General features: G+C 35.0%; 1 protein-coding gene across 3 annotated transcripts in view; it reads left to right on the top strand.

Moving 5' to 3' along the window:
- The first annotated feature begins 505 nt into the window (after positions 1 to 505).
- TENM2 (teneurin transmembrane protein 2) overlaps positions 506 to 12,666 on the top strand; it is a 523,470-nt gene continuing 511,309 nt past the window's right edge. For all 3 annotated transcript variants that reach the window (XM_068417288.1, XM_068417289.1, XM_068417290.1), the window contains exon 1: positions 506 to 731. In XM_068417288.1, coding sequence (XP_068273389.1) covers positions 506 to 731 — 226 coding nt within the window. The remainder of the gene's footprint in view (positions 732 to 12,666) is intronic.

A 12,666-nucleotide genomic window follows, 5' to 3' on the forward strand; every position in this document is an offset into this window, starting at 1 on the left:
TCTCCTGCATGCTTCATTCTTAATTACAAGCCCTCCTGCAGGAAGAACTGAAATAATTAAAAGTTGGTTTGAGTCTGCTTTTCTTTGTACTGTTGCATAACAGGAGCAAGTGTTATTCTGTCAGTTCCATGTTGTTATCAGTGCTCATTCAAAAATCAAAAGATAACAGTGTTTTTGTTTTATCATTATTTTTTAAACTCTTCAATGAGATGATCATTTAGATAGAATGCAATTCTCTTACAGTATTTGATTTCCCCACCCCCACCCCCACCCCCCCCTTCAGGTAAATTATTTCAATTTCGAAGGATGCATCATGTGGGTGTTCTCTTTCTTCTCGATCTGTGCTGCACTATTCTTCAAGGTTAAGTCAGGGAAAATAGAATAAAACAAAACGTAGTAGCAACGTTGCTCACCTTTTTGTTATCCTTTCCTGGTTTTAGGTGACAGTGACTGACCCCAAATCTAAGAGTGGCTTTTCTGAAAACGTCCTACCTGACTCACAATAATGGATATAAAAGACAGAAGACACCGTTCTCTGACGAGGGGCCGGTGCGGAAAGGAGTGTCGCTACACAAGTTCTTCACTGGACAGTGAAGACTGCAGAGTACCAACTCAGAAGTCTTACAGCTCAAGTGAGACACTGAAGGCGTATGATCATGACACCAGGATGCACTATGGAAATCGAGTTTCTGACCTGGTTCACAGGGAGTCGGATGAGTTTCCAAGACAAGGTATGTTTAAAGTCAGAACTGGTTTCTTTTACAGTAATTCTCGGTATACAATCTCTGTTGTTTGTTAAAGTATACCAGTGTTATAAGGAGTTTTAATGAAAGAACTGTAGGAGAACGGATGCCATTTTACCATTATTTCAGCTGTTTTATGTTAAATTAGGAAGTTCTTTCCCTTCTCAGATTTCTGATTCACTATTTGTAAATGAGGGAAACCATAATAATGGCATTTCCACCTAAATTTGTCTGTCTTTAACAGAGTACCTGTACTGAAAAGATAACTAAAACACTGTTATGGTAAAACCCCATATGGCCAACGTATATTCATTATTAATCAGGTGCCTTGGAATTCCTTTCCTGTTCTCAATTGCTATGTAATTGAAATGTGGGAACGGGAATGCTTTTATCACTTTATTCCTTTTATCACTGCTTACCCTTACTGCTTACCTGTCACCTCATAAAAACTGGAAGGAGGAAACCCATCTAATCACTTTTATAATTGGCTATAATATGTTATCGCAGCATCGGGATCCTAGGACTAATATTTGAAATAACCTGCCTGTATGAACTTGTAAGCAAGGTGAAGTAGTCTTTTTTTTATAAACTGTTCCTCTCTTTAAATACCTGTTATGTCCAATGAATTAATAATCTGAATGTTTTTAGTTGAAAAAACTGTGATTATACCTTTGCACTGTACACACACATAGTTTCGCTCTCATTCAAGTATTCACTTGTCTCAAAAAATCATAAGTCTGTGTTGAAACCATTAGTGAACATTGCTTCATAGGAACAGTGTTTAATCATCTGGTTGACTTGACCAAATAGCCTGGTTAAATTGTTACTCAGTCAACAATTAGATATGGTTTTAAAAATAAATTACTTGGTTTGGTTTTAGTTCAAGAATCAGATATGGTTTATATCAAGCCAGATACGGGCAGTTTTAAGGCATAAATGTTTGTACCCCTCTCAATGGAAGGTAAATTATCTAGTACATCTTTAATTGCTGAAACTACTGTTTTATATGTGTGCTTGTTAATGCCGTATCATAGTTCTCTACTACACGTTTCTGATACTGTGACTCAGGAAATTCTAAGTTATCACACTTCTCTGTGGAGACCATGCAATGAAAGGTCATTTTTTTATACTTGATTACATGTCATGCAACTTGTTCAAAGCACTCTGCCAGCAGTCAGTGTCTGTCCTCACCTTTAAATCAAAATATCTATTAATTAGCATTGCTAATTAAACTCTTGTCTAATCCCTTATTTCTCTCACATTTGTGTACAGACATTTGGAAATGTTTGCATTGTGCTTGGTCTGTCAAACACACAGTTCTATTTTCTGAGGTAATCTCTGTTCTTGTAGGGTCTTTCTTTGCTTCTAGGTATTTACCTAGAGATAACGCATCAAACTGCAACTAGATCGTACGAGCTACTGGAGCCATTGTCACTGTGGTTTGTTCAGCCTTTGTGTACAGGAGTCATCTCAATATTCCTTTTCCCTATCTGGATGATTGATGCTTCAGCTCGAGTGCCTCATTTTAGTTACTAGGTCATTATTTGGCATTTCATGAGGGTGTTCTTTTTCTCTTGATTACTGATTTGACAACTGTTCATCTTCCTCCTGCTCTTAATGTGTTCTTATACACCCTCTTTATGAAGGGGAGTGCAAATTGTTGGTAACTGAATTGAAATGCTCCAAAGACTTTTTTTTTTAATTATTGTTACCCCCTGCTAGTCAGTATTATGTGTAGATGAATGAAGTTTATTTTAGAGAGCCAAAGTAAGTTTTTTGATAAATAATACGAGCAGTAACTCCTTATTTTCCCGCTTTTGTTAAATTTAGAAAGCAAATTTATTTAGAAAATAAGTCTGTATGATGAATCTTTGTATTTGAAAGCTCAGTATCTTTCTGATTGTAAAGTTCCTCTACTGACATGAAATTTGAGATAATGCGGCAAATAGATCTAGATTAAGACTTGGTAAATGTTCTCACTTTCTATATTAATATCATATGGATAGAAATGCGGTTCATATAGTAGGAAATACTGTTCATTACATCTTATGCATGCGGTTTCCAGCTGCAGGCATCTAGGAATTTATACATGTAAATTTATTCTAAATTTGAGTGGGTGTTTTGATGGGATTAAATTCTGTAGGAAATAAACATGCTTTAAAATAAATAGTCTTTAGAGAATTTTTTTATTCTTCTATTATAAAAAAGCTCGACATATTTTTTAAGCAATTGTAGATATTTTCCTCAATATTTTGTCTCTTCTGTTATCAGAGCTATGTGCATTTGACTTACTGAAAAGTATCTCTTTAGCCATGGCACTGGAACTGCTCAAAGCAGTTGTTTTTAGCTGCTGCCTGATCATACATTCCTGGGTTAAGCATAAGACCAAGTTGTACTACTTCCATTTTTGTTTATGATGGTTCAACAGTGAAATGCTAATAACAAAAACTGTATTTAGAGCTCAGAAGTCTGAAACAGATCTTCTTGGTTTTCTTTAGTATTTTGTTGTCCTTCTGTTCAGACTTGTGTCATTTTTCATGAAAAAGCAGATCTCTGAAGTAGAAATACCTCTCTAAGCTAGTGTGAATAACACATTTGATAGGAAAATTGAATGTTAGTAGAAGTTTAGCTCTGAGAATACAACTTAAAAACTTCATCATCGTTTGCATGTTTTGAAATGAGCTTTTTGTGCTCATCACTGACAAATGCACCTACCAAAGGAAGTTTCTCTTTGTCGTAGATGCTACTTTCTGGTGTGGTATTTAGAATTTTTGGAATAAAGGCATGAAGGGTGACGTGACTGCATATTTCCTGAAACACCTTAGTCTGGCATTACTTCCACTGTGCTTTTCCTAAGGTGTTTACCTATAATTTCTCTAAGTAATAAAATTCCCTTTTAAAGCCTGTTTTTAACGTATCAGTAGTAATATTTCTACAAAGTAATTCAGAATAGCTTTAGTGTTTTTGTGTCAAGCCTATTTTCTGATCATCTTCAAAACAGGTGTTCAGATTTTTGGTTAAAATGACAGGTCCAATGCATGCTTGAGCTATTAATTTGTCTTAGATTTTTCTCTAGTATAGATAGAAACATCTTTGTAATTCAGTACCTGCACTTGGTTGTGCAGGTCTTGCAGGAATTCATTAGTCAATCGATCTGAAAGGTAAGGTCCTTCAGTGGATCTGAAAGAACATTCAAACATTACAAGTTCTATTTCAAGTTGAGGAGTACTTTTTGAATGCTGTATCTTAAGATGAATAGAAACTTTTCTACTTTCTGCTAGGTTATGTCAAAAGTTTGGCAATAGTTCTGACACCTCTGAATATTTGGAATATTTTACAATCTTCTGGTAATACGTGAATTTCTGTACGTGCCATGTATTTTTCCACCAAAGAGAAACAGTTATCAAACTTTATATATATTTTTTTTTTTAAAGAAAATACCTTCTTTCTGACTTAATGTGCTGACATAGCATGGTGAAGGTAGATGTCCTTTAACGCAAAAAAAATGAGGATTTTGGAAAACCTTTCTTTTACAGAGGTTGCTTTGAAAGGCAACTTTTCTTCCAGAATACTTTGTAACCAAATTGTGCTTAAAAGAGCACTCTACTGAGTTGTTAAAAGTTTTAAACTGGCTTTTAAAGGGATGATTGCAAACCTTACTATTCCAGAGTTCCTCACTTGGCATTCATAGCTCATGGATTTTGTATTTCTGCCTGAGCCAAATGTCAGGCTTCAGCTGATGCAAAATTTATTAGCCAATAGCTATACTGAATTGACTGCCTTCTCATCCTTGGTCGGATCTAGTTTAGCAGTAAATCTCTGCTCTGCAATATTAGAACAACTAGAGTATATGATTGAAGCTATTAAAAATAAGTGTAAGAAACATGATCATATTAAACTGGACCCAACAGTCTTCTGAAATATTTTGGATTTTTTTACCACAGTTGAATTGCTTTGTATATATTACAGCATCTCTTTTTGTATGGTGAGATAATTTCAGTAAAGAACAACAGCCGGTACCTTTCTGTATGTCAGCTCAAATTCAATTTTTTATTCTTTTACACTGAAAAACATATGCTTTTGTATCCTGTTTAGCACTATAGGTATGTTAATGGGAGTCATAAATAATGATTATAATAAATCCTTTATAATGTCCCTTAATATTGTCCAGTATTTTTATTAACATCAAGTAGAAAATCAAGTTATCACAGTAGAATCCTCAGAGAGGGGCACTTGCAAAGTGTAATGCGCTCAGTTTTTGCTCACATGAAGTTGTGTTACTATGCCATACTGCTCATCATCTCTTTGGTATTTCATACAGCATCTTTTCTCCCTATATATTGAATAGATTTATTGAAGAAAAAAGAAAAATGTTGATTAAAAAAAACAAACCCCAAAACCCAAACCCAAAGCAACCCAAACCATTTTGATAAATCTACATTTTATTTTTTACAGCCTACTCTTGGGCAACTGTGATTGCTGAGAAAAACGAATGTTGTTTTCTCTTCTTGTTCTTCTTCACATCGTAAATCTGTCACCAAATAATTTACTGGGACACATTCGAAGAACCACACTGCACTAAGAACGTTTCATGAGAGTGATGAAGCTTGTTCAGATTTGAAGTTATTGAGGTCAGGTGTTCTGTGTTCAGCAAGGACTAATGTGCTGCTGTGTAGAGAGGATAGTTACTGTTGCAAGTTCACAGGCTAACTAGACTTTGTCTCTCTGCTTATATTCCCAGTAACACCAAGATGGGATTTTGGTTGTCTTGCCATGAAACACGAGTCGTACTCAACTTTTATGTTCGACTTAGTGTATCCCTTCCAAATCCAACTGAGTTTTACAAACTTTAGTTTTAATATTTCTTTCCAGAACCTATGACCTTTTGAAAATTAAATGTTCTATATATAGATTTGGATTAAAGATGTTAAACAAAACTTTTTCTTGTATTCTAGTTAGAGTGGGAGCACATTCTTAGTTCTCCTTTGTCATGTTAGGTTTTGAGTGGCGTTCTGCAATAGGTTGCTTTTTGGTATATCCATACGCTTAGGTAATCAAACAAAATCCAAGGCAGAGGCAGGTGGCAGAAGCTTAAGGAGGAAGCTCTTAACATGGAATCAGATGTAGGGCGGCTTGTGTGGGGAAAAGGGCCTCAAGGCAAATTTCCTGTAATAACCGGTACACACATGTAACTTGCACTGCTGTTGAATCAAGATTTACTTTAGTTTTAATGGTTACCTGAGAGAAACACGATCCCAGTGTAAAATATTTATTAAGGTGAGACAACTGCATTCAGTTTCTCTTCTCTAGAAAGCACAGCATTAGTGAGAAATAAAAAATTATATTTTAATGTGTATACCTTATTTAATAAAGCAAAGTTATTGAATAAAAACTCCCTCCCCTAGCTTCTCCCTCCCCAAATCATAAAAGATTATATGGTTCTTAGTTATGTGATTTAAAAACATGAAAGCACTTTTCATCTGTGCTTTGATCTGTATTGATATTGTTAATAATGGAGCTATGTAGCAGTGTTACTAGACTAGCAAGTAAATAAAAGTACAAACCTTTATAGCACACTTCCCCAAATATGCTTTTAGGAAAGGAAAATGTAAGAAAGTCTAACCCAAAACGTAACATGCCTCCTCTCATTTATAGTCTAGGATCAGTCGCGTGGCCTTTTGAGCAAAAAATATTAAGATCTGCTGATAAATAGGAATTAAACTAAAACTTTGCGTATATTAGATCTGAGTCACAATAACATAAAATGAGAATGAAATCTCTTTAGAAGTGGCTTTTCAGGAACAGACCCTCCGTCTTCAGCGTACTTCCAAGTACGTATGCATAAATCCTCTTGCTCTTTTGTGTTTCTTTTTGTTTTGTTTGTTTGTTTTTCCATTGGGGCAGCAAGCTCTCTGATTTGTAAATGGTATTTAAGTTGTTCTGATCATCTCTTACTTTCCACTTCCCTTTCATTCCCCTTCCGTCCTTCTTTGCTGGCGTTTCACCATTTTATATCTTTGTACATTGTAACTTAATTTGCTGGCTGTGGTCGGTTGCTCAGACTTCCTGGAACTCACTGTTGAGAAGTCAGGCTGGCTAACAGGGAAGCAAGGAGGTGTAACTCTTGCTCTCTTACCTATTTGACTAGTTGCGCGAGCTTCTATATCAGCATCTTGGCCGTTGGGAGTCCTCCTCGGAGAGAGCGGGTACTGAGTGACAGGAGGTGTGTTCCAGCCCAGCAGTTCAGAGGTGGCCGTTGCCATACAGCCTGTAGAAGTTTAAAATGTCATTGCTATGGAAAGAGTGTAATCAACTGGCAAGATAAAGACACAGTGTAATCAATTAAAGTAATACCGGGAATCTTGTTCTAGGTGAATACAATAAAGATAAAGTTGAGTTTAATAAAATAATGTCTTGTGAAACTTTATATAGAGAAGCTACGATGCTGACAGAGGACTCCAGTAATAATTAATATGACCAGTGTTGAAAAACACAGTACTATTCTAATATTAATATGTACTTGTAGAATAAACAACAGACAGCTAGACATAATACGTGAATTCTGTGTGCACACACAGTTTCTTTCAGAGAATAATATTTTATTCTTGGCAGTTTCTCTCTAGTGATCATTATTAAAAATCAGCATTTGTTCACAGTTTAAATTAGAGAATCAGAATACAGGGATTTCCAATGCAAATATTTAGGTATTCTATAGACTTATGCTCCTTTTTTTTCTAAACAGTTATTTAAGCTTTCAAAAAGGGCTTCTGTCTTTTTTACTGCCTTTTTTACTGCTTTTGGACTCCTTATTAGTTGATGATTAAGTTAAACTATGTTCTTTTTTTTTTTAACCATTTACAAAGTTACATGAACGTTACGTAAACTAGATATAAAAGGATCACTTCTAAAAAGTAGACATTATCAAATCATGTAGTTAGCGCACACTGTGAATAAAATAATTTTTTTAAAAACCAGACCTCTACTCCAGAATAGGCTTAGTAAGCATTTTAATGCAAATACCTTTTCAAAAACATTTCAAAATTAATAGGAATTATACTTCCTATACTTTATAGTTACAAGTTTGTATCAGGCAAAAAGATCTTGTGCTTCAAAATAGAGGAGTAGTGTTTGTTCGCCTTATAATGCTAGGGCCTAACTGACTGGTGAAGAAAACTTATTCTTTGTATACTTTTTTTCCTCCCCATCCCTTTGCTCGGTTGTGTAATAGAAGTCTTAAGACTTTGGATACTGAAAATAATAATTTTTGATCCTATAAATCCTTCTCCATTTTCTCATATGCACACGTGCACACACTCTTCTAAGAAATTTGTAATATTTAGGCATATCCATGTGGATGCTCTTTCTCATATTGAAATCCATCATAATAATGTACTCTAAGGAGGTGAAATAATATTTTTCTTTTTAAAATAAGATACTCTAAATGAAAATACTTATTTCTTGGTTAATCCTACTAACAGAAATGACTACCTTGTGCAAATTCTGCAAATATTCCAACTTCTCTGAGTTTTTGTCTTCAGAAGGATCTGCAGTTTAACACAGATAGTTTTTAGGTTGTATTTTCCAGCAAGAAGAGTTTGGAAAGGAGACTGGTTACTTGTGAATGTTCTCAAACTGATGAAAGGAAGAGACTGAGCTGCTTTTCTAATACACCTATTGCCATGAAAAATCTCAGATTTAAAAAGCTTTTACTCTTGATCTGGGTTTGAATTGAGCATCTTTGTCCCTGCATCCTAGGCATGTCCCAGAAGATTAGTCTTTAAAAGTCATATAGTCCAGAATTTACGTTAGTGAGTGTTGTTTTGTTTCTGCTGTGAACTTGGGAACCCCTCTAAAGCTTGTTTTCTAGTAAAAAGAAATTATGCTGTTTGCCTCTCCTCCTCCTTTCTTGTAGTACAGGAAGAAAGAAATATGGAAATCCGTAAATTTTAAACTGACAAAAGACTTATTTTCCATTATACATTGCTGAACACTCCGATACCGGATGTTTTTAAGGTCCACATCTTCAGAAAAATAAGGAAAGGATTAGACATTTGTAGATTTTTGGAGTGTGTGAAAGATGGGTTAAGCATGAGAGTGTATGCGCTGCTCCAATGCATAAGTCAGTTTTCAGCTCAAATGCATTGGGAACAGGTTTTAAGTGTTTATTGTGTTTATTCTGTAATTGTCTTATAAACCTTATTTTTTTCCCCACGTTCGTTCGAAATACTATTGTTGGGGACTAAATTTTAGACTCAGTGGAAAACTTTTTGGTTTGTGGTGACGATGACTATGTTTGTATTTGTTATCTTGTCCCTGTTTGTTCTCCTAATACCTCAAATGGATTATGTGATTTGTAGAAGCTTTTCAAATATTGTGACTGCACCCAAATACAAACAGTTTACTTAGTAAAAAAAACATAAGGAAACTTTCAAACAAACAAACCTCACCACCCAAAGCTCATTTTCTTCGTTAGAGAACCATGGATGTTTTGGAGTTGGGTCAAAGTGCTGATGACCAATTCACTTAAAGCCTGTAAATGGGAATCAAAATTAGTAGAAAAGAAAACAAGCAGCAAGTATAATTGAGTAAGCAAGGCCCAGTATTTTTTATTTGTTCATTTTGTTCTATATTATTTGTCTCTGGACTCAGAGTTTAAGGTTAGAAGGCCTACCAGTTATCTTGTTTGGCCTGCTGTCCAGTTGCTCATTAACTTTCATCAGATTTTTTCTACGTTGATCCCAGTAATCTGTCCTTGAATGAAGCACATTCTGGAGTCTTGAAAACATCGATAGGCAGAAAATCCATCATTTCCACTGACGGGCTGCGTCTGTGGGAAGTCAGCCACCATGTTAAAAGCAGATGCCAGCTTGTCTTTGAATTTTTGAAACTGGCCTCAGTTGCTAGGCGCTAGGTCTGGTGATGCCCTTTTCTGTTTTATTGGAACTTCCACAATACCTGGCGTTTTTTCTACAGTTTCAATTAGATGCTGCAGTTAAGCCAGTCTATGAGCTCTATCCATCTATCTGTCTCTCTAGGTAGAGCTCTTCAAGCACCTGCCTGTATAGTATCATCTTCTGTCATGAATTCAGATTTATTGCTCATTTCTAAGCCCTTTCTGTCTTTTAATTTTTCTCTAAAGGAAGCAAAATGTACCATAGCAATGCCGTATATGCCTCAGTGACGTGGATAAAGACATGTTGAAGAGACAGTGGCATGTAGAAAGATAGCCCTTTCGTACTACTTTCATGTTTATAAATCCAAACTTCAAATTAGCGTTTTCTGGTAGCAATCAGAAATGTTGAGCTGCTGGTCCTTCAAGGTTTCTAAATTTTTTCAGAGTTTAGATAGCTGACTAGACAAAATAGCATGCAGATATTTGTATATATTGCTATTTTTTTATATGAGTACTTAGCTGGAAGTGTCTTATACTGAATGCAAAAGTACATGTCTGTGAATGTAGACCATATTGGAAACAGAGATTTACTGTCCCAAAGTGTAATGCTTACTCAGCCATCTGATGAGATTTGAGCACTAAACAGTTTGAGAGGGATGCATAAAGCTGTTTTATTACAAGATGCTGTTATGAATTGTAGCAGCTTTCCTTATGGTATACTGCTGTTGCCAAACAAGTTGCATGAATGTAAGCAGTTTTATTTGTAATTACTTGCTTACATTTCCTGAGAATATTTAGGTTATAGCTGTTTGTGATTCCTACTCCTCTGCTGGTGGCAATCCCTACATCCTGTTTAATTCAGAATCGAAAGATACCTTTTAAAACTGTTTAGAGAAAAGCTGCTCTGAAGAATGCTGTTTCTTACACATGATAGAGAATGGGTCTCAATGTTTGTATGTGTGTGTGATAGAAGCTTGTTAAAATGGATGCAGAAAGCTTATACAGAAAAACTAAAAAAACCCCAGTTCTCTGTTTCTTCTTAATGCAGTAAGAAATAAAGTAAGAGATTTCATTTTAGCTGAATTCGAGCAAGTCCAGAAAATGGAGAGAGGAATTACCCGCGTAAAGAAATGTTGTGGAAAACTTAGTAGTTAAGGACTAGGCAGTTTTCTAAACTTTGGTCAAAAACTGGATTATTACAAACTGAATTTGACACTTGAAAATATTCTTGACATAACACTAAAATCAGTGCCTGTTGTCGTGCTTGTGATTCTCTTCTCTGAGCTCTATGTAACCACCGTCATGTTTGATGATACTAGTTAGCTCTGTTTTCCATATGACAGTCAAATGTTTTCACGGTCATTACTTTCACAAAGTAAGATACTTGCTTGAAGCAGATTATGAAAGAAGAACAGTTTGATCATCAGTACTGAAATGTCTTTCAGTGTAGTTTGTCCAGCATAATTTTGAAAGTCAAACCTTGGTCTTCTGTTGATTTCCATGCAAGATGCTTCTTCAGCTTAATAAAAATTTTGCTTGGAAGATTTTACCAGTATCCATCCTGTTCTTCCTTCATCCAAGTTATCAGCCCAGGTATGCCTTGCCACTCCTAGTGTTGTAAACATCTTTTGGCTGCAAGCGTGTCACTGTCATATTCCTCCTTATCAGCTCATTTATCCACTCTTAAGTTCTGAATCTTGGTAGTTGCTCTCACTGTGTTTCTTCTCTTAGCATATCTTTTCAATGTATTCATAGGTGATCTAAACTTCATGGAAAGTTTCATGTATGATGGGATTACAGAGAGGGCTACAGCTGAGGTTTTTTTGGTTTGGCAGTTCCACCAGGTGCTGTGGAATGTAAAGAAATGTCTGATGTTAAGAAAATTTAAACAAATATCCAACATCAGTAGTATTTTTTCCGGTATTCCATGTGAAAAAGGTAGAATAGCGTTTGGTCAGTTTTTACCTAGAAGTTAGCAACTTGTGTGCTGACTGCTTATAAACGAGCTTAAATTTCGGTTATATGAAATAGTAAGTGCTCAGTTGCAGGATGACTCAGTTCAGTACAACTTTGTCTTCTCAAATCCATTGATCAATTCAATTTGTATAAGTATTGAAGTAAAACTTATCAGTATTTTAGGTTTTGCTATTTAAGCCAGAGGCAATGTTAAGTCTGGTAATTTAAAAAAAAAAAAAAAAAAAAAAAAAAAAAAGACCATCATGTAGAACAAATTGCATAAATTTCATTCCCTCAAGTAAATGGCCCATTCTGCTGTGGTGACTGGTCTAGCGCTGTGTTTTAGCTTTTTTGAATTACTTCCGCTAGAATACTGTGTTTTAAAGATGGCAGTTTAAGATGACGTATTAAATATTATAAATATAATATGAATATTTCAAATTATGTAGTTACAGGACAAAAGAACTTTTATAAGTAATATTCCATTTCATAGTGATATCCAATTGTCTCTTGGATTTTTTTCTATCCCTAAGATAGGCATTTGAGCAGTATTGAAGCAAAGCTAAAATGGTGCTTAGTCTCCATGGGAAACTATTACCTTCAATGAAAATTATTCACAATATGCTAAAAGTTTACTACACAAAAAGTGATAATCTGAATATCATTCATTCTTAAGTAATCCTACCAAAGAGCTGGAGAGGTGGCGAGGGTAGTATTAGTCAGATAGTTTCTTGGTTTGGGTTTTAGTTTCTAATGAGTCTGTTAAATTTGGTGCAATTATATTTTGGCACTAATTTTAAGATCATTACAGTGAATAAAACTTTGTGTGTGGATAGACAACTAAGTGTGTGCGCTCCTATTAAATTTTTTTATAAATTCTTACAAACACAAAAATAAAACTCATATTATTAAAAATATCTGCTTCAAGCACTGAATTTATAAAGTAGTCTGTTAATAATATGGGGAATGATACATCACACCTGTAATGCTATGTCTTCCGAAGTTAATGAACACTTATAATTTTCATAATGAAAAATTAAAATAAGGTTAAAGTGGTTTATAAGACTGCCTACA

The sequence above is a fragment of the Nyctibius grandis genome, chromosome 22, assembly GCF_013368605.1.
Source record: "Nyctibius grandis isolate bNycGra1 chromosome 22, bNycGra1.pri, whole genome shotgun sequence".
Classification (NCBI taxonomy): Eukaryota; Metazoa; Chordata; class Aves; order Nyctibiiformes; family Nyctibiidae; genus Nyctibius; species Nyctibius grandis.